Source organism: Hyalella azteca, unplaced genomic scaffold, assembly GCF_000764305.2.
Source record: "Hyalella azteca isolate HAZT.00-mixed unplaced genomic scaffold, Hazt_2.0.2 contig7398, whole genome shotgun sequence".
Taxonomy (NCBI): Eukaryota; Metazoa; Arthropoda; class Malacostraca; order Amphipoda; family Hyalellidae; genus Hyalella; species Hyalella azteca.
Window position 1 is genome coordinate 189214 of NW_025937524.1, and position 22574 is coordinate 211787.

The 22574-nt window shown below is 39.5% G+C and overlaps 3 protein-coding genes across 3 annotated transcripts; all 3 read left to right on the plus strand.

The window, feature by feature from the left end:
* Positions 1-4705: 4705 nt before the first annotated feature.
* Positions 4706-11112, plus strand: LOC108673142 (RUS family member 1). Its single transcript, XM_018160926.1, has 10 exons — positions 4706-4974; positions 5466-5580; positions 5737-5897; positions 6209-6407; positions 7224-7342; positions 7653-7855; positions 9121-9218; positions 9501-9611; positions 9828-9918; positions 10463-11112. The coding sequence occupies exons 1-10, from the start codon at positions 4844-4846 to the stop codon at positions 10522-10524; spliced, it is 1290 nt and encodes a 429-aa protein (XP_018016415.1). The 5' UTR covers positions 4706-4843; the 3' UTR covers positions 10525-11112.
* Positions 11113-14760: 3648 nt separating this feature from the next.
* On the plus strand, positions 14761-19422 carry LOC108673133. The gene is made up of 3 exons (XM_047881231.1): positions 14761-15446; positions 18685-18986; positions 19324-19422. Exons 1-3 carry the CDS (start codon positions 15233-15235, stop codon positions 19420-19422), a joined length of 615 nt encoding a protein of 204 aa, XP_047737187.1. The 5' UTR covers positions 14761-15232.
* On the plus strand, positions 19018-20803 carry LOC125178141 (transcriptional repressor scratch 1-like). The gene has a single exon (XM_047881237.1). It carries the CDS (start codon positions 19437-19439, stop codon positions 20382-20384), a length of 948 nt encoding a protein of 315 aa, XP_047737193.1. The 5' UTR covers positions 19018-19436; the 3' UTR covers positions 20385-20803.
* The last annotated feature ends 1771 nt before the right edge of the window (positions 20804-22574 follow it).

Sequence of the window (22574 nt, forward strand, 5' to 3'; positions counted from 1 at the left end):
CACGTTTCAGAATTTATTGATTTTAAATAAATTGAAGGTCTTGTTCTGAAGATAAAAATTCAACCCACTGAACCCACACCCACTGTGGTCACACAAGGCATGGCAGGCATGGAATATATCTACTTGGTGAGCCACAGCAAACAGCTTAGGGCTGTGACTAGAGCTTTCCAGCCATTTCTGGAACATCAAGTTTCCCACCAGATGAATCACCTCATATCTAATTGTTAACAAAAGTGCAAAATGGGGCTGCAAGTTTCTAAATATCTTAGAAATTTGTCACTTCAGAGCCATGAGATTTTAGAAATGAGTAGGAAAATTTAAATCATGACTGTCTTGCAGTGTGGTGTGACAGGTGTGTGTCTGCAATCTAGTGAAACACTGAAACATACATTTCCAAATGTTATAGCTCAGATGGCAGTCATCTTGTCTGTCACCATCTGTGAAGCATTTTGACTCATTTTCTACCTATAATAATAATGTGTTCACTTTATTTGGAGGATTTGTAATAAAAAACTTTATCAAATAAAAACTTGAATTTGGATACGGTACTTGGGTTAGGTCAAGCATGGGCCTGTGTGGAAAACGTCTACCTTTAGCCTTTAGGGCCACTACTACTACTAGAGTTTTCCTACCATTTCTGGAACTGCAAGATTTCCACCAGATGAATTACCTCCTATCCTATCAAATTGTTAATAAAAGTGCACTGTCACTGTTCACGATTCCGATGATTGGGCTGCTGCGGCTGCAAGATTCTAATTGTATTAAAAATTTGTCACATTGGAGCTGCGAGATTTCAGAAACAAGTAGTAAAAATCCAATCCTGGGTTGGGTTGGGACTGTAGCCTTAAACCTTGTAAGTTGTAGGCAATAGGCATGAACATAGGGTAAACGCGGTATATTCCAACACATTAAGGACGCATCGAGAAATGAAAAACTATAAAAAAAACCGTATGCGTTACGTAAGTTCTGTTGCCTTCACATGACTCTCAAAACACTTCACTACGAGTCAGCAACGATGAAACGTCACAAAATGTTGCCATATTTATTAAAAAGCCTTTAGAGTGGCATGCATTGTCTCTCTTTGGATCTCAATATTTTCCCACTAGATGGCCAAGACCTAGTGTTTTTGCAGTATTTCGACACGCAAATGTATGACGTCACCATTCCAACCATCAATGAACGGCTAACGCATGGAACTAAAACAAAGCTTAATATAAAGGAAAAGCTGGAGAGGTGACGGAATTACCTACGATGTCGGAATATACCGCGTTTACCCTAATGTTAGTACAATGATAAAATTGATAATACCTATTTTATTTTATATGTCAATCATAGTGGCAAAGCCGAGAGTTTTTTAGACTCTCCCTCAAGTTCATTTTTGAGTCCTATAAGTAGACAAGCAAAGTATCATGGATACCAGCATTATCATACATAAGAAATTGGTTTAAATCTTGAGTAAATGAGGAGATTAAAAATGAACTGATTCTAAAAAATCTCTGGTTTGTCACTATCAGTTTGTCACTCTGGTTTGTCAATAAAATAACTGTTTAAAAGCTAAACCCTAAAAAATCTAGCAGGCACTCGGAGTAGTCCGCACTTGTTTGTACTTGTACTGTTGTACAGAGTACAGTCTTGCAACAGGTCACACTTAGAAGCTGAAGGCGCTGACCCCTCACCCCTGTCGGCGGCCTGTCCCCTTGCAACACAAACACCTACACCGGCCCGGCGACCTGCCAAGCCAGGCTTGGCCAGCTCCAGCAGGCTTTGAGCCCTATGAGTTCAGTCTACGACTACGACCATTCTCGGTTTCTGCTACACAACTGAACGTTTCATAAAACTGATTTCAGATTGAAATATGGTTCTTCTTACAGTTACACGCTTTGCTATTAATTGATTGTGGAGTTGGGGTCCTGCCGTCCGCGTCCGGGTACTTCGCACTGAACCTTGAAGTGGCGAATGACTGATCCATGTGAAGCTACGGCACGTCAACTTCCGCAAATTTGCCATGTATTGTCGTGCCACCGTCGGACAAGATTGGTTAGAACCGTTAATTTAAATCAGAACCACCTACAGTATGCTCCGCGAGTACGTCTCGGACAAAAACGCGGCCTCTCTCACGGCCAGCCGCCTGTAAAGCAGCGTCTTTTGCAGCCAAGTCTGCTCGTTGGTGAACTGTTTCCAATGCTATGGAGAAAGTGCCTTAGGGTAATAAAATATAGAAGTCTGTGTTCATTTTTGAAATATTAGTTTAACCACGGTTGAACTATTAGTTCACCCATGACTGAGTTTTTTTTGCGCCAGTGATGTTTAGAGATACGTAATTAGTTTTTCATTCATTTATTAAATTACGGAATCACCCAATTCCCCGCCGTGTTTTAAGGATCTTTTGTACGCCACCCGTTTTGCACTTCAGCCAATCAGCTGAATCAGCTGTTCCTGTTCATTTATGTACATGTTCTATGAGACATACCAGATCATACATTGTCCCGCCCAGATCATACATCGCCCCGCACTGGGCCGCACATGTCATCTGTATGAGACTGAGTGAGTACATGACACTTGATGCCAATGCCATCATGCCGGTAGTGCTGGACGTTCTCCTTTCATGCCGACAGTTTAGTCGGGAGCGTCAGTCACTAATCTCCAGTGTTCAGGCCTTGGGTATTTTGCACCCATCTGTTCGAGTACTTCTTGGTGGAGGCAACTTTCAAAGAAACGTTCAACGCGCCATAATTAAAGCTACAGTCGCCTATTTAACACTGACAAATCGCCTGGCTTCCTTGTAGTGCATGAGCATGATGAGCATCGTCACGGCTTGGGCAGCAAACAAGACTGCAGGACCAATTGATGAAGCCTCCAGATGTCATTGAAACAAAATTAAACCTGCTGAGTCCAGGTGTAACCCATGGTCAGGAAGATGTGCCAGGTGCGCGGGAATTTATTTTGTCATTTTAACGACCTGCGCGGTGCGCCGTACTACGTTGGTAAAAAAATGCGCCGTGCGCGGTGCGCCGTACTTTAGAAAGCTAAAATAGTTCTACTATTTTAGTCGACACGACAATATACGCAAGTATATTGACTACGCGAGTCGAACTGACAATAATAAAATGTAAGACATGTCCTGGTTACTTCTGACTCTTCCGGTTGTCCGCCTTGTCGGATACGGAACGTACGGTAATCGTAAACTGCGGCTGTTATACATACGAGATGTAAACAGACGGTGTTCAGTGTTGCCATATGACTTTGGAGAAAATTTCAGTATTATTGCAGATTAACTACATCCAAAAAAAAGGGTGTTTTTTTTTTTAATTATATGTTTTTTGGGGTGTAGATTACGAATCTGAAATCCATTTTTGGCGGTCGGCATCGGAAAACCGATTTTTTTCCGACCCAAAAATCGCGCTAAAAATGCCTAAAGGGATTGCGCAAACACGTGCGCGAAGATAATAAATTTTCATTACATTGCGCCAACTGTGCACAGCAATAGCTTAAAAAAAGTGAAAATGCGCGGGAAAATTCACTGAAAACATACATCATCCTGAGTGTGGGGTGTAACAAGAGGTCACTACGCGACTACTTCCTCACCTACAAACTGCCAACTGGAAACAACAACAACAGCTACTGGACGTCGACCGTTCAATGGTTTCGGCCCTAAATCAAGTTAATTTTTTTGACTTTTAATAGAAGAGAAGATACGGTTAACAAAATATTGGGAGGAAGGAAGTGTCAGCCAGGCAGCAAGAAAGAAAATGGGCGTTAGGATGGGAGGAGACTACTCTAGAAAGAGAGAGGCTTGGCGGAAGTGAAATGTGGCCAAGCAACGGAAATGACAAATGAGTTTTCTCTGGACTATTCTTATGATAATGTGATTATTATTAATATGATAAACGTAATGTGATAAGTATTAATATTATTAAGATAAACATAACTGGTAGTCTGGTACAAGTAAAATTTTTCCGCTACGCAAGGTAAATTTAATCAAAATTCTTTGTTGTTGATTGATTTTATGTCAACTGCGGCCTTTGCTAAGTGCTAAGTCTAAGGCTCTACTGTAAATGCATTTTTGTAATGTCCCACAGTCCCTTAGGCTTAGCCTATTACCCAATACCCAGGGGGGGGGGCGGGGGGGGTGTCCCTTATTACCCCGTTGTGCGAAAATGGCCCCCATTTTTGTCTGGAATGAAATATGCTAATTCCGTCAAATGTGTCAGTCACATTTTAAAGCCAACACCTGTGTGCAACTTTTATGTAAGTATAATTTTTTAATATGGTAAATAATTTTTTGCTACAGATCTTAGCAGAGGTACTTTTCCCAAATCTCACTTTTCAAACTTCTTTCAAGGATTTTTTAGAGGTAGTAAAAGTATGACTTCTTGACTTGCTTTACATAGATAGAAAAATGTTAAACTTTAAGCCACCATTTTTTGTTTTTCAATATTTTAATTAGTTTAGCAGTTTAGCTGCTGCTACATTTCTACAAAATGTTAGAGGACTATCCCTTATTACCCTGCCCGTCCCATATTACCTGTTTGATGGTACCTTCACCAAATTGCAGATAGGATACAAATTGCAATTGGTGGAGAGTAGTCTCATTTACTCCTATAATTAGGCAAATTATTTGGTTGGCATGACAAGATGGGTCACTTAAACTCTTCTGCTGTAACATAGTAATGTTTATAAATTGTTTTACCTCCAAATAGTTTTATGCAGCATGAAGAGAATACCAGGACCGGTAGTGCCTTTATTTTCCATGTTGAAAACCTAGTTTATTGGAAGTGTTCAAATTATTAAGATATTCATATCAAGTTTGATTGAGTTACATTATTTTTTAAGGCTTGGAAAAATGATTATGCTTGACCTATGGACATTCTCGGAGTCTCGTCACAGCAATGAAGTCTTTAGATACACTGTGAGAAGGTCAACTAATGGTTTGCTGAAGTGTATTGATGACAAGGAGACTGCAGTGAGTGCAAGGTAATATTTTGAATTTATTGTTACCTGAAATGAATAAATTGATTTAAGATCTTTAATTACCGGTACCTCCATTGTGATGAATATATTTTGTTGATAATGTCATCTTATTGAAATGTTAACAATGATTATTTGACTGAAACCATTTAGGTTGGAAGGATGCATGCAAACAACTGAAATAAGTAATGATGAAAAATTCCTAAGATTTGTTCTGCACGGAAATGGAAATTTTGGATGGGGTGGAGGTCAAAATAGAATTTCAGAATGATTCCTTTGATTCATTTGAATCTGTTCAGTTAATCTTATAGGTATCATCAATTATAATTGGTTATGTTATCAAAACAAGTGAATTTTCCTCTGAGTCCTCAAATAGACTAGTGCCTACAATAATTTTTCAGAATTCAACTCAGTGTTATGGCATTGATCAATTCATTTGGTCTGTTGCACTTCATTCCATCATTATAATTCTAGCATTTTTCTGTGCCCAATTGCAGTGATGGTGTGAAAGCATCCTTACTTCAATGGCTGCGAGAAGCTTTCCTTCCTGAAGGTTATCCAGAATCAGTATCTGAAGACTACCTACATTATCAAGCTTGGGACACAATGCAGGTATATGCCTATGGTATATTCATTTTTATTACGTATATGATATTTTATATGTTCCCATTATTTATATATGGTACATCAAAATTCACAATGGAACCATTAGTCCCTGATGACATCTTTATATGTAATTCTTGACTTGATTTAATGTGTACTACACAGGCATACTGCAGCAGTGTGGCTGGCTCTGTATCATTACATGCCACGTTAGGAAGCCTGGGTGTGGGGCATGAAGGCTCCACTGCTTTAGCAGCCACACTCACGTGGCTCACCAACACGGGTGCTGGAATGGTGGCCTCCATTACTTTCACTTACTTCAAAGGGTGAGTAGTGATAGTTTCACCAGCAAGCTGGAAGGGGTGATGTGTTTGTTGCTCTAATATGCTTTGCTGGTACGCCAATAGCCAAATTCAGCAACATTTTACACTGAAGTTGAAAACAAATTTGGAAATTACCAACAGCCTCCAAATCAGATGATTAATTTTGTAACTACTACCTACTTATTGTGCATTAAAAGCCTACTTGTTTTGTCTTAGTCTATCATGTCTAATGCCTCATTTATCAATTATTTAAATGCTTAATCACAATTTGTTGGGTTAGAAATTTAATAGTATTTCTTGTGTACTTATATCAGGACGCACTTGGACAGCAACAACAAACAATGGCGTTTGTTTGCAGACGTGAGCAACGATGTAGCGCTACTACTGCGTCTAGCAACACCTCTACTGGTGCCCTACATGCCTGTTGTAGTTCCTCTCACTATTGCTGCTGTGCTCACTGCTCTTGTTGGGGTTGCTGGAGGAGCCACACGAGCTGCACTCACAGCTCATCAAGTCAGTGAATCTGCTGTGAAATGTATTTAGTTTGTAGCACAGAGTTCTATCTTACTGCACAAAGTTCTATCTAACTGCCCAAAGTTCTATCTCACTGCACGAAATTCTATCTCACTGCACAAAGTTCTATCTCACTGCACAAAGTTCTATCTCACTGCACAAAGTTCTATCTAACTGCACAAAATTCTATCTCACTGCACAAAATTCTATCTCACTGCACAAAGTTCTATCTCACTGCCCAAAGTTCTATCTCACTGTACGAAATTCTATCTCACTGCACAAAGTTCTATCTAACTGCACAAAGTTCTATCTAACTGCACAAAGTTCTATCTTACTGCAGATAGAACCAAAATATTTCTCTGCCAGTTCACTTGTAAAGCATGTATCTAAAAGTGATGATATCCAATTAGGGTTAATATGTGAGCAAATTTACAAAAAAATTATTGAAGTTTTTTAAAATTTGATTATTGCATGTGCATAATGATCTAGCAATATGTAACAATTAAAGTCTGTTGCTTGGAACATCTAACATGTTCTTCCTCGTCTCTTAGAAGCACTTTAGCCAACATGCAACAGCAAATTCTTAGAGGCTTTAAAACTGCGCAGATTTGCTGGGTTCTAGCCTATGTCTCAATAGCCATCTTTTTTTCCTCTAAATTATTCATGCTAAAATTAGAAATTTTTATTTATAAAACAGGCATTTTCCTAGTCTGCAGTTCACCACGACATTTGAATCAATAATAAAATATTGAAATATATACAAGTGGAATAATCAAAATCATGGTGTAATATACCTATTTTTATTTATTAAATCAGGCCAGACGGAATAATCTGGGCGATGTTGCAGCTAAAGATGGCAGTCAAGAAACCCTTGTGAATCTGGCTGCCCTGCTGACATCACTCGTATTGTTACCACTCATCACGCACAGTCTTGTGTAAGGAAAATATTCCTATGCATATTTGATAGTTTATATTTATCATGCACAGTTTTGTGTAAGGCAAAGTTTTTATTAGACTTTTCTCTCCTCACGCATCTGACTCCAATCATATCATGTTTTTTTTAAGATGAGGAAGTGGTCTCATTTGTAAGTGGCCCTAATTTCCAACATTCTACTGTATATGAAATTTGAAAATGCATTTGAGTTGCTTCACTGGTATCTACTGTCATAACAAAATAGATGATAATGTGTTAGATATCTTACTGTTTTTGTCAGTTTGTTGTTTGTTTGTTTACTGACCCTACAGAATGACGTGGTCTGTGTTTATGGTGCTGCTGGCGCTGCACCTGCTGTGCAACTACCAGGCAGTTCGAGCTGTGGTTGCGAGGACGCTCAACAGACCACGACTACTGTTGCTCATGCAGCAGTTTGCCGACACCTTTACAGTGATGCCGCTGCAAGAAGCTAACGCTGCTGAGCCGTTATTCACAGGCTCTGCCTTTTGCGCTGGTGTGTGTCACCTTGTGTTGTTGACAAGAGGCGCATTGCATCAAAACAGTACTATTAAAATTTGTACTCAGAGCTACTCACCCAAACCTATCAAATAACATGATTTATATCTATTAATAATTACAGGAGGGAGATTGCCGGTAAAAAAATTGCATCGCAAATGACTTTAGTATTCACCATTCTTCACTTCACATGCACCAACAATAACTTCAAAGACACACATATGTTCCTCTTAATACAATTAATGCATTACCATTCATACAGACTGGCCTTGTGGTTACAGTTCTTGGTACCAAGATTGAAGCAGTGAGTTACTGGTTCGATCCCGGCTTCCTGTGACAATTCTGGTCAAAATCGTTGCGGTGGCCGGGCCATTAAAATAATAGCAAGATTGGAGCAGTGAGTTGCTGGTTCGAAACCCCAGCAAGCTGTCCAGATTTCTGAATTTTGTGATATATAGAATTGGCGACCGGCCCGATTTAGCAAAATCAGATATAGAATTGGCGACCGGCCCGATTTAGCAAAATCAGCACGGACACCGCCATTTATATTACCATTTTTATATTGTTTCTCCTGTTATTGTGTAATGTTAACTATTATATAGCGAGGGTGGTAGTTTCCTTAATCTACTTTTTTTAATGTCTACATACCATATGTATCCTCCATTTCTTTCCTGTGAAAGCTTTTTTTTTATTTCATTCGAAGCTCGTGTCCAAGATGTTTTATCGTCAGCCATAGGTGTACACCAAATATCATCTAGAACAAGTTTTACTTTATCACTATAAATTTCGTCGTCATCTGTGCACATGCACTTTGGTTGAAAGTTTAAGCGTGTCACATCCGGGAAAATAAACAACAAGCCTTGGTCTCTCAATTAACTGTAAAATTAGGAGATCTTTCAGTTCCGTTGTTGTTTAGAAGTTTGAATTATATCAATAAGTGTTTGATTTACCAAGTTAGTGTCCGGCCCAGGGGTTAAAGTTCAGAGAACCATGATTGCAGCACAGAGGTGCGGGTTCGATCCCAGCTCTGTGTGCCAGTTTCTGGTCAGAATTGGCAAGGAGGCCGGGCGGTAGCGCACAGCAGAATTGGAGCAGTGAGTTGCGAGTTCGAGACCGCAATCAGCTGTGAACGTTCTGCGATGTTAAGAATCGGCGACAGGCCTACGGCTTAATTAACGCAGGAACCGCTATTATTATTATATTATTATTAAATTGTTACTAAGGAAGTCTGGGTGAAGGCTTTCATGAAGCTTGCGTGAGCAGAGTTCTTGTGTCCCGGTTGGCGACTTGAGCTGGGCAGCTCCTTGCAGCAGCTCCTCAACAGCTTGCGGACCAAACCTCGACTGGATGACAATTTCGCGGTGAGATTTGTTACCCTGTGGTGGCACTATCAAATATAGTCATTAGTTCATAACTCCGTCAGCAAATTAGTGACGGTTTCTATAGCTTGATATACCAAACAAAGGCAAGAAATCTTGAACATCAATCTTTATTCCAAACAATGTACAGTATATGCCCTAGGTTATGTTCACACTGCATTCAAAATAATTTGTTGGTTGTTTCCTTATTGATAATGAATTCACAATAGTTCGTTAACGATTTTCCAGTGGCTAATAAAATGCTTCGTTTAAACACGCATGCAGATCGTCGTGACGCGGAGACGCGTGCATGTTGTGCTCCACGACGACGTCACCGACAGGCAGCTGCTGCTGGCATGCTGGACGGCCCTGCATATAGCTCGTGTTGCCAGCAAGGTGAGGACCTTCAGTGCTAAAATATCTTGCGTTATTTGAAATAGAGAGACTACTTGGGCAGGAAAAATTTACCTTAAACTCAAAGGTGTGACTGGAAATGAAATGTTTTGTTGTATTCTATGTAGTTAGCAAACCGTGAAGATGTTTGTCTTGCATATACTCTTCATGTCTTGCATGCTAATTACTAGGGTTTCACTTTGATTTACTTATGAGCAGACAGGGAGTTTCAGCGATGGTGATGTGGAGCGCGTCAGAGAGAAGGCAACGCAATCTTTTCCTAGACTGGAAGAAGCGCTCATCAAAGAAGGTCAGTTTTGCTGTCCTGTGAAACGTTCTGATGAGCGTCACTTTTGTAAGACTTGTAAGACAGTTGTTTTAGTGTCTCCCCAAGAGGTTCTCTCCCCACTTACAATAATTTCACAACTGGTATAGGACCGACGCGGCGTGCGCTGCTATTCTGGCTCCGTATTTGCCGTTTTCTTTTGCTTCCTTTTACTCAAATTACTTTGACTCCTGTGAGAAATTTGCCCTTCTTCATCTCGTATACTTTAGCAGTTTTTTAGTAAGGTACCAAATATTATCAAGGTTTACAAATTAGCGTTAATAATTTTGAGCCTGAAACTCTACAAAGACATAATGCACTCAGAGAAATAAGGCAGACTTTCTGCAATATGCAATGCAATAGGAGATGCAATTTTTGCTCCTAAATGGGTCATCCTGACCCAATTGGGCTCGAAAAACGGGTGTATCAATGCCATTTACAGAAATGTGTCACTATTTTGACAGTATAACCCATTCATTTTTCTTAGTGTGAAAATAATTAAGACATGCTTTAAGAATTAATTTTTCAGGCTGGGCTGTGGACGAGCTGCACCTCAACACGCGGCCGTGGCGTGTGCTGCAAATATCCTAGAGGACATAGATTTATTTTGAGGATTTCCTCAGCCGCTCCTAAGTTTTGGGCTCGTGGGTGGGGCTATTGCACGTTTTAAATTGATTGTTAAACTTCGTTAGTTTTTCGAAAATCCTAATCTTTAGTGCACGGGAAGGGTTATGTTTTTTTTTCATCGAACATTTATCATCTTCTACAAGAAGTTTATTGTTTTACTTTGTTTTTATGTGTTATCGCTCCTCCTCATACTACCGCTAGGAGAATTTTTTTCTATCATGCGTTACTTCATTTTTTGTTGTTGATTGCACGTTTTCTTCTCCGTAATGTTTTCTGTCTGATTAAAGTTTAATATGTGTAAGAATTTACTTTTCTACTCCATTTTTTGTCATACGCAATTTTCTCGCCGTGTTAGATTATACATCATGTGTTAAAAATTGGTAAATTTTTGCAAAACTTTTGCAAATGTTTGTAAATGTTTTGTGTCTCCAAATTGGAGTACAAATGACGACTCCTTATCTCATAGCACTTACACGGACATAAGTGCACATTCGTCTTCTTTCATATGTATTAAAAACCTCGACATTCCATTAATAAATTTTTATACGATTTGATGGAAATTTTTATTCTATACGAAGCCTAGAATCTATGAAGGCAATCGCTTGAGTGGCGTAGATATTCAACTGTTCTTCTCTGAATGACGACCTATTAGGCTAGTCTTGCTGTGATCGCTGGCATATTACAAAGAACTGAGAGTATCGCTAAGTCGCTTGCTGGTACGAATTCAGCTAACACGTTCCTTTCGTCCACTAATTGAAATCACAGGAAAAACTTTCAATTGACAATTTCGATGTTAATGTCAGTTGCAAATTGCAACTTCAGTTTTACAGTGAATTGAAATCAATGTTATAATGTTAGGTTGCACATGGAGGATTTGCCTAAAGAAAGGTCTATTTTTATATTTATTAAATTGATTTCGGAAAATGCCTGCCAGACTAAAAACTGATGTTTTAACGAAAAACTTGTATTGAAGAAACACACCTAGTTGAACCACTGCAGCTCCTTCAGACATTTCGGCACTGAATAAATAGGCCCATGGCCTGTTGCCGATTCTTGAATTTCCCGTGACTTGATTCACAAGGGATCCGGCCTTTGGAACCCGATCTTTCCGTAACTGACGATTGATTGAGATAGCTGCTGGACTTATTGCCTGGTCCGTAATTTGCTAGGCATTTTAAGACTGAACATATGCACCTGCATAGCTTCGTCGAGTCTGTTTTTGAAGGCGTTCATACTCGGAGCGTCAACGATGCTATCAGGGAGGCTGTTCCACATGTCGGTGACTCGAAGCGAGAAGAAATGTTATCGCATGGATGTGTTACAACGCAGTTTTTTTAGTTTATAGCCGTGGCCCCTGGTGTTGGTTCTTGTTTCAAATTCTAGTAATCCTTCTGGGACCTTGTTTAAGCCATGAGTATACTTGTATGCTCCAATGAGTTCCCCACGCAGACGCAGGCTAGCAATATTGATGGCATGCCGAAAGGACTGTTGAGTTGTCGCATCAGCAGCCGCATGTACTGTGGACACTGAGCAGAATTGGCAAATGCACAGTTTGTGCGATTTCATTCTTCCTACAAAGCAACATGTTCAGTTTCTGGTCGTAAATATTGAACCAAAGGAAATTAGTTTGGACGTTATTGCAAGAAATTAGGCAACTCAAAAGCGTTGTCCAAACAGTGTTCCAGCTCAGTGGAATTAATGTTCAGTAAGAGGCAACAACGACTCGAGTGCGGGGGAGAGCGAGCTATTGATCGAGTAGTGGTGGCGGGCGGGGACGGGGTTAGGTTAGTGCGGCTCGGTAGTGACGCGTGCGCATTGTCGATCTCCTTGCAGCCACCGCCTCACGCTAGTCGTGTTACTCACTCCAGTGTTTCGTGTCTTTTCCTACACTTGCCACATTATCTCATGTTTACAGTGTTAGAAGCTACTATTTTACCTTATGATTTCCACGAGTCATGATATTTGTGCCTAATTGTGAGATGAATTACGCGACCATTGTTTGGCTGGTGTTGATAGTGAAGCGCGGGTGTGCTGTTGCTCGGGACTGGAAAGACAATTGTTGCTGCAGTGCTGGAACAGGTGGCTTCGCCACAGGCTAAACGCTACAGGCTCCGGGCCTCCAGAGTTCTGTCGAGGATCTGAGTGAACAATTTTGATTTAAGTTCAATTTACGATTGTGTGGAGAATTTTACAGTTGTACATTATGTCAAGGGGATGGGAACGTGTTTCATTGATAATAGTTTGACACGGCGTTTTGACTCGTTAAAAGGGCAAGAATTTCACTTTTCATGAGCGTTTTGTCCTGAGTTCAGGCATAGTGGAGCTTAGGTGAGAAATACCCTATTATTTCTATTTTATTGATTAATTTTTTATTGGGAAACCATTTACAGTGTTTATTATCAACCGGCATTGATTTGTTTGCTACCGAGAGGTCAGTAAAAAAATAAGAAACCTGCCTGGGACACCAAAGATCGATGCATACATGTGGTCTGGCTGGGTTCTGGAATGATTGTCCTATAGTAGCACGATAAAGTGACGGATTAACCATCGCTTTATTGGTAGTGACTCTATCGGGCCAGTCTCTTGACTCACAGTCGTGAGTGTTGAAGATGCGTAAAATCAGAATACACAAGCGAGTTTTTAATCTAGTTTAAGACACCGGTCATGTTCTTCTCACAAGCTCAAATTATGTTGGACTTAAATGTACTTCACGTAAATTTAAAATATGTTACTCGTCTAGGGTTGACTGTATCAAGGCTGATTTCAAAACTACATTATTTTCCGACCAAAGGAATGCTAGAATTGCGCGCTCTATTTCGTAGTGAGCTTGCAAAATACTTCAAATAGATGTGTTAAATTGATATTGCGGGTAATTAATTTGTCTTTAATCGAAGTGTCACCGCTGCATTGACAGAGGCGGCTTTCTTGGTCAAGAAAATCGTTACAGTTGTTGCTTTTTCTTCACTATTGGGTTTCACCCTTCACCCTTCCTTGCACACTCATGTAAATGAAATGTTTTATAAAGCCAAGTTAATGAGAATGTGTTCAATGCAAGTTACCAATTACCAATTCTTTGGCTTTCTTTTTACTATACAATTTTGTAAGGCAGACTAAATTTCTTAGTTTTAGCGCATACCTGGCAAGCGTGCTGCGTCGATGCGAAGTTCATGCTAGTAATGCAGAAATAGAATACCGCGCATTAATCATGGTAAGCTTCGTTTTCGTCTAGGTACCTCGATCCTCGAATCATAGTTCTGAATCTAGTTTCATAGTTCTAGTTTCATAGTTTCATAGTTCTGAAAAAGAATAACAATACAGCTCGATGCGAGGAGCTATAGGGAACTTTTTCGAAAATATACGTCAGATATTGCATATGTCATTAAAAATTAAGTTGTGTACTCAATAACTCCAGATAGCAATATTATTAATTATTATAATATTTTTTCGGCCTTGATAGATACAATATTTTAATCTTACTGTCCACGTTCTTCCTACAGAGGATGCAAGTTTTCTTCACTCTTTCCTTCAGAATCTTGAACAGGAAATGCTCCTTTCCCTTCCAACTTTTCACATGATGTTCTGAAACATATTTCTATATAATTTTCTTGCATTTAGTTTCAAATTTGGATGTTAAATGGAGAAACCTTTCGAATTCTATACAAATTTCTATATGTAAATGCAATAAACACATATACATTGAAAAAAGTGCCTCTATGATATTTGTTAGAGTTAACAATTTGTCATTAACCTCGGCGCTTTGGTATTTCCTGTACGGAGTTTCGTCATAAGTAAGTGAAGAATTCGTGTATATTTTCTCCTCGTTAACAAAACTAAGACGAGATGTACGTACATTGTTCTGTGTAGAAGATCAAACCAAAGGCTGTGAGTGATGACTCTATTTAAAAGAAGTTCCCGGAAGCTTCAGCCGGAATTCATCGGAGAAACCGCCATCGGGAGCATCATTCGTCGAGTGGCTTAGATAAGGAAGTGCTGGAGTTGTACGAATCGTTCCTCACAGAATAAACTAGCTTCTGATTTGAGTGTTGGACGCCTCTTGCAGAAACAAAGGTTGAATGTGGATGATGGTGCCCATACATCCGCTGTGTGAGCTTAAGAAAGAATCAAGCTTTGTTTCAGTTGTAAGACTCGCTGCGAAATGTCGAGGTTCATGCTAGTGAAAAGGCTTATATAAAGACGAAAAATGCACGTTGCAGGCATAATAGAGAATGAGGATTGCAAAGTGTATTATGTGTCATCAAAAGAAGAGTAGGTGGTGAAATCAGTAGATCAAGTAGCGGTTTATAGTTCAAGGACCCTAGTTAAGTTTAGGTACAAAGCAGCTGCGCTAAAAGCTGCGCAAAGAGAGCGATCAATGTCTATGGAAACTGTGCCTGAATAATTGATGTTTTTCGATACTTCTATCCTCTTGAACTTTTCCATAGATGGGCTTGGTCTCATCTACAAAGTAAATTGTTTGTGTAATTAATAAGGGGATTTGAAATACTTGTATCGTGGCAAAATGAGCAGAAAAGTATGACAAGAATAAGGCACTGAAAAGACAAGTATATGAGTGAATCCGCTGGCGCAATGATTGGTTGGGGGCACAGGAAAGGCCGGCCTGCCACGCCAGCGTGATTGGCGTGCTGGTAAAAATGAGACTAAGAGTTGGACGATGCCAACTCGTGTCAGGTCACACTTGACCAAAGGAAGACGATGTAAAGGCAGGAGAACCATTCATCCTGAAAACCCGTGTAGCAAAGGGCAGGTACGTCCAGGGACGCAGCAACTACCAAGCAGCCGTTCTAAAGCTGTAAACTTCTCGGAGAAAGTTGAGCGCACAATGGCTTTGAGTTCTGCAAGCGCCATCGACCAACAAGCTCTGACACGTGAGTTTGAGGAAATGTTATGCATGGTCCTTATATAGTAGGTTTCTGTTTCGTCTGAACAGATGGGCCGGATAGTTATTGTTACGTATTTCACAGCTAGTAAATTTTAGATATTTAGATATACGCAATTCATTTAACCTCAAATTTATTTTACTAATTCAAAAAAGCACAAGCGCTAATAGTCACGTTTTAGGTATCAAAACATAATAATTCCTTCTCCACAGCGTTGGATTATTTGTCCGGCGCAAAAATGTTTCGAATTTTTTTTAATTAAAAAAGATGCCATTACAACAAAATTGTTATCAATTATCTCGCTAAACTTGCAACTGGGTTTACGAATCCATCATAAAGTCTCAAGTTATGAGGCAAGTCGAGCAGTTCTAAATGTCGAGAAAGAATTTACTGAAGTCCGCGGAAGAAAGAGTAGCAGCTCAGGAGAAAAAATGTTCTCATGATCCAGCAAATGACCTCCTCATACCGTATTATATTAAAGGTCTAGCCGTGCATGATGGCCGTTGCGTGCCCAGGTTTCGTGACGGTCAGCGATTTGCTGTCGTGGGTCGCTGACTAAAAGCTGGTCAGAGGGCGCCGCTGTCGGTAACGTTTCTGTTGGGGCGGCAGTAGCAGAGAAATATCTTTATTGAGGACGCAATTCAAACGATTACTTAAAATGACGCAACATTGATGAAGTTAATTTGAATATAAAATTGGGGTAAATTTCGGAATTAGATGTTATTTTTGACGAAAGCGCCTCGGAAATCAACGCTATTGTTACGAAGTTTGTAAAAATTAACTCATTATTCAAACAATTGACGCGTTGAAGTCTGTTAGTAAAATTTAGGCATTATAGGGGTTAGACTACATTGTGGAATCGCCTTTTTAACGTGGTATAAGTTTATGTTTGGTAATAATTCAGTTTCTTTTCGCTGGAATTTTGATTAATATAAATTGGTTAGAATTTTAAGCAAATAAACGGCCTTCTTTTCACTTTAAAAATATGTACAATCCTTTAAAAGTTGAAAAAATCATATTATAAATATATAAAATATATAAAAATCATATTTTGCCTCTTGCCCACAGGTTCATTTCGTTAGATTACCAGCTTAATTGAATGCCTTTAAAAATTTTTTTTGTAGTGCAAAGGTTTGTTCGTTAAAGTTTTTTATTCCCAATTTTCGCCACTCACATCAAGCAGGCTGCTTTGAGACTGGATTTAGTTGGTACTCATCTTTTCGTGATCCTATGAGCCATGGTCTTGCGATGCTTTCGTAGAACTTGATTAAAAGTCGGACCGTATTTTGACATTGACGTTTGACTCTTTGACTTTGAAGCCATTCATTGAATTTTGAAGAGATAATGAAACAATATACGTATGTCCTTATACGCTTTTGGATCGATGTAAACATGTTTCAAAAAGCTGTCTACCCTGTTATTAGTAACATTCTGATGGGAATTTACAATATGGACCTGTTCTTTCGACAATCCATGAGCTTACTCTTCCGCCTGGTATTCCATGCGGCAAACAACAACATTTGTCCGCCAGTATCTCTTCCCTGCGAGGCCATCGATCCGACTCCTTTTCTTGTTCTTTGTGCGGGTAACTTTTTCTTGCTCCTGAGCCACGAATGCAAGTAGACGCAAATTGTGGCGTAAAATAAATGCCTTATTTCAGACATGGCAATTTATAAGGGCAAGCTGCATTGATTCGACCCAGCGCAAGTGCTCTGCTTCCTCACCAACTCCACGAAGGCCTGTTCAACGAATGCAAGAATAATAGCGAAGAAATTTCGCGATAATGCATTAATTGTTCAAAGAAAACTTGTCGATATTAGTGTTATTTTTTAGATCAGAATTAAAAATTTTAAATTCAGATATCTACTATATTTCTTCTTTACTTCCCTGAATTCAACTTTATGTCGATATATCGTACAAGGTTATCACCTCAGTTTTATACATATAAATCAATCTTGTGAAACAGACACACTATTTTGATCAGTCTTTAACATCGTCAAAAAATATGTTTTGACTCAACAAATTTTTTTTATATCATGAATGTATACAGCCTTCAGGAAAGTTGAAATTGTATTCAAATGAAAGTTAAGGGGGTAATTTGGGTAATTTGAAGAAAAGTTAATGGTTCTGATTGCCATGAAATGCTATTTGCATTGAGATAATCTCAGAATTTCGGGATAATTTTGGACTGTCGTAAGACTTTTGTGACGTATTTTGGCTGTTATGGACATTGCACGCAAATAAAGATCATTGTCCGTAAAGGATGCGACTAAAATAAAGTTTTCAAGCAAAGACTTGTTTTTACATGTTCTTCTCGCTGCCATAAAATTTAAAAGTTACGAAAACTTACTTCGATCTTGCTAAATATATCCGCTAATTTGGTGATGCAGTCGTCTACACAAGCCACTTTACTAATTCAATTCAAATGACTTGGGCAATATTTTTTGCAGCTTCAAGCAGTTTTGTTCTTTATTAACAAACAGTATGCATATAAATAATTAAACTAATGGTTTGATTTCAAGCATAGTTTAAGCAGCAAGAAGACCGTGCCGTGGCTTACTTTATTGTACATAAAAGACAGTTTTTTAAGGAGACTCTTGAGTTAAACATGTCCGTAAAGTCAATAACTCGACACGTGGCGAGCGATTGCACCGAAAATAAACTGGGATATTCGTAAAAATTTTACTGAAGTGTAAAAATATTAAGATGATTAATACGAGTTTGGCTCCTACTTTATTTCACGATAATTCATACGTTTAGGAACTCGGGCAATTTTATCATCGATCAAATCATACTTATTTTCTAGGAATTCTTTCTTGGCATTCAAATAGCTCCATGCAATTTACAAGAATTCCAGTTTAAAGGAGTTTACATCTTAGGCTACTTTCGCATCGCTCGGTTGTTTGTTGGTGAACATTTTTGTGAAGAAGTTTTCGTGCAAATTTTGCCATAAGGTGAGGCGAATAAAAAATATGAACTTGGCGAATTTTCTCGGTGTACTAATTAGAAAATTGATAGCAATAGCCATATAGATGGTGATACATTCCCCTTTCTCACTTGGACCAGCTACTATGTTGTAGATAATCATTCGGCAACATGACTAGTTTCGTAATTAATTTGTTTGACCTCATCTTAGGTTCTTTCTCGGACAACAAAAATTTCACTATATCAAAATATAAGTGCATGACGAATTTAGTCCATGGCTGATTGATGTCTTGTGTTGCAGGAGTGTGGGAGGAGGTCGATACTGTGGGACGTGGTGGGACGTACACTGTCAAGTTGCAATACTATCAGACCACTCCAGACCACGCTTACTCCAACGCGTCTCACCAGACTACTCCAGGCCACGCGTACTCCGACACGTCTCACCAGACCACTCCAGACCACGCTTACTTCAACGCGCCTCTTCAGACCACTCCAGACCATGTTTACTCTGACGCGCCTCCGGACCAGCAGAGACCTGCACTTCCAAATGACGTCTTCAAGCCATATCCGAATGACACACAACTCCATAAGACGTTCAGCGAGGCCGGTCAGCGAGAGAGAATTATTAGTTCCATAGACTCCAGCAGTAAGCAGAACAATCGAGGGAGATTTGGAGGAAACACCAATTGCATTATTCGGTCGACTTACCACGAATCCAGAGGCAAGCTGCAAGGCTTGGCTGTTGATAAGCGGCGTTGTCTAAATGAACGGCAGAAGAGAAATTTCGCCCTCCAAAATCATGCTCACAAAGAAGTTTTTCCGAATTTATCGAAATGTAGTGCGAAAATTAATGAGTCGTGCTTGTACAAGACTAAAACTGAATCTCTAAACAAATGCGTTTGGACCAACGAATCACTTTTGACGAGCTTACCTCCGTCAGAATCGATTGAGAATAGAACGCGACAACAAAATCAAGATCATTACGAACATTTTCAAGGTCCACTTCAAGTTTCACCAATCAACCGAGATGAGCAGTTGAACGAACAAAATATCATGGCATTACAAAATAAGGGTTATGATCAACACCAAATTCAGCAACCAGACGACCAATTTTCTCGCCTGCCCCAGCAAGAGCCTCCTCGGTACAACCAGCAGTACAACCAGGAATTCCTGCGGGCAGGCGATACTAGTGCCACACAAATCGAGCACAGAGGGAATTATGACTCTCATCAAAGCATATTAGAATACGAGACTCCGTTCAGAAGAAACTGTTTGCTCCCAAAAAATTTCACTCCTGTCCACTTACGTTCGCTCGAAGAAACTGAAGCTGCTCATGACCTACTTCAACTCGCCCAATCGGCACCAGCTTTTCCGAATGCCGTCAGCCTCGTTTTGAGTCCAAGCTACGAAGTGGCCTACGATAGCGAACCGACGACTCCAGCACCTTCACCAACAGGGAGCAGTGATGCCGAAAACGTGGCTCCACTTGACAGTTTGGAAGACGGCAGAGCGCGTATAAAGTCTGAGCTGACAGGATGCCCGCGCTATACGTGTTCCGAGTGCGGCAAGCAGTACGCAACGTCGTCCAACCTCTCCCGACACAAGCAAACGCACCGCACCCTAGACTCAGGCAATGCCCGCAGATGTCATGTGTGTGGCAAGGCTTATGTGAGCATGCCAGCTCTGGCGATGCATGTGCTCACTCATAATTTAAATCACAAATGTGGCGTGTGTGGCAAGGCCTTCTCTAGGCCGTGGCTCCTGCAAGGCCACATGCGATCTCACACTGGTGAGAAGCCTTTCGGTTGCGCGCATTGCGGCAAGTCTTTTGCTGACCGCTCTAATTTACGAGCTCACATGCAAACTCATTCGCAACTAAAAAACTTCAAGTGCAAAAGATGCAATAAATCCTTTGCTTTGAAGTCTTATCTTAACAAACACCACGAGTCTGCTTGCTACCGAGAAGGTTCTTGTGCAGACACGGCCGATGCGAGCACATGATGACGCTTTCAAGACAAACTTTTGAACGTAAACCGTTTTGTTTCTTAGAGTAGTCCATAGTTTACCCTAGTCCCAGAGATTTTAGCAGCGTTATATTTGAAGTGCAGTGCTGCTTTAGTGAAATGTGTCGTGATGCTGATCTGTGATTTGATGTTGTGCTAGAATTCATTTTTTGGTAATTTTACAGTACTCTGAAATTGTGAGAGACACGCGAGGCTGCTTATCTATATAGCTTTGCTTCTCAGTCCTTTACCATAGTGTTCCTTTAGTAAAGTTTTCGATGTTATTCAGACATTACGTTTTAGATAATTTTGCTTTAGAACCTCTTTGTAAATTGAAGTCTAATTTACGCTAATTCCAACCTGGCATTGCAACACCTGATTCAGAGAAGCTCAAGCATCGCCGCCACAGTTGAAGTTCCTATAATTCCTCTTATTCGGCATATACCCCTTAAAGGGCATCAGATATTCAAGTCTATCAATATTTATCAAGTCTCACCTAACTACTTATACGCCACACTGGCGATTCGGGAGAGAAATTCTACAGCCCAGCTTCAACTAGTCAAATATCGAAATATTCATCTCAAATTCAAAATGCTCTTAGGTTTATGAAATAGCTGATATTTACAAGGAATATTAGAAATTAGAAGTAATTTAGAGCGTTTATTATGGTCCGCATTGAATTTGAAACCTTGCACCGACATCAGATTTCATGGAATCAACAAAGGTTTCCGATAAATTTTTGGTAATATTTTAGTGGAATGATTTGGCTCAGCTTTGTTTCGTGATTTCTATAAACAGAATTCACTGTTCTGGTAAAAGTTATTTATTACTTTTAAAGATAGAATCAAATGAATTATTGAACAAAAAAAAACAGAACTAAGTAACTCTTGCTCAAATAAAAGAAATTGTTCTGAAAATTATGAAATTAGCACATTTAATTCGGTTTCTAATAAATTAATGTAAAAATTTATTAGTGTAAATGGATGGATAAAGAAATTAATCAGAGAAAAATTCTGCTTGACCGAAATTGAGGACATTTATGTAAATTATTGTTATTAAGTCCAAATCTTGGCTGCAAATTTAAAACAGTCCCAAAGGAGCTAATTTTTAACGGATTTTAATGCCATACGAATAATTGATTTCAAATTTCCATGTGCCAACGGTGAGCATAAACTTCATGACAATTTTGATGGCCATTTTTTTATAGCGTTCATTTGCATCAAGAGTTATTCATAATGTCAGATGGCAGTCACTAGCGTCTTTGCTATCAATAAACTTTTAAGATGGCCGCATAATCTATAGCGAAATTAATGTAGATAGAATCCGAAACATGTTTCTACACGCTAGTCATTTAATGATAGTCTGTTAGATTTAAGTACCTAAACTATCTCATTATTGTATAGCAATAGATGAACGGCGGAGGCCATTTTCACTAGATGATGTAGGCAGCAGTAATGTTTTATGCATTAGCCTGACAGTAGTTGCTCAACCTACCCTTTATACCTAGTTTACCTAGTTGCCTAGTATTCTAGTCACCTAGCCAGTCCTCGTGACCATCGTGTACAGCTTACCACTGGTAGAGTAATAATTAATTATTGAACGAGTTGCACTTAGACTAAAGCTTCGTAAGTTGCCTGCTCTTTGAGCTGCGACGCTCCGTATAATACATGTACAACGGCCAGTTGAAAAAAATATAACTCAGTACTCACTGCAGTGAGTGATAGAGAGCGCATTTTCTCGTCGACGAAAACTTGAGGTCACGGACGGACAGACAGACAGACGGACGGACGGACATGGCGAGCACAATAGTGCATTTTTTCCATAAATGAGAAAATGCGCTAAAAAGAGAAATTAGGAGTTATTCACAAAATACATCAAAAAAAGCCATCCAGTTACGCGTGTTAAGGTATGTACAATTTTGGATTGGAAACAAAGTTTACTCACGTCATTGATGTGCCATGATTTTGATTAGAAGCTGATTATTAAACTGGCTTGAAACAAATTGAAACCTGAAATTGTTTCTCCGACATATGATTTGAAAATTTACGCATCTGTTTAAAATTAAAAATCGCTACCAACGGAGCATGTAAAAAGACATGAGCGTAAATTCGACCTAATCAAAGTTCATGGAAACATTTCATTAAGAGACCATCACCTTTGATTAGACACAAACGGTTGTTGTACAACT

Bases quoted from the DNA above. Each gene is read 5' to 3' on its own strand.
- LOC108673133 (XM_047881231.1), top strand. From the start codon at position 15,233: ATGCCAACTCGTGTCAGGTCACACTTGACCAAAGGAAGACGATGTAAA. The intron at 15,447-18,684 runs GTGAGTTTGAGG...CTTGTGTTGCAG, and splicing joins CGACCAACAAGCTCTGACAC to GAGTGTGGGAGGAGGTCGAT. The intron at 18,987-19,323 runs GCCGGTCAGCGA...TACCTCCGTCAG, and splicing joins TCCATAAGACGTTCAGCGAG to AATCGATTGAGAATAGAACG.
- LOC125178141 (XM_047881237.1), top strand. From the start codon at position 19,437: ATGGCATTACAAAATAAGGGTTATGATCAACACCAAATTCAGCAACCA.
- LOC108673142 (XM_018160926.1), top strand. From the start codon at position 4,844: ATGATTATGCTTGACCTATGGACATTCTCGGAGTCTCGTCACAGCAAT. The intron at 6,408-7,223 runs GTCAGTGAATCT...TTATTAAATCAG, and splicing joins CTGCACTCACAGCTCATCAA to GCCAGACGGAATAATCTGGG. The intron at 7,343-7,652 runs GTAAGGAAAATA...CTGACCCTACAG, and splicing joins CTCATCACGCACAGTCTTGT to AATGACGTGGTCTGTGTTTA.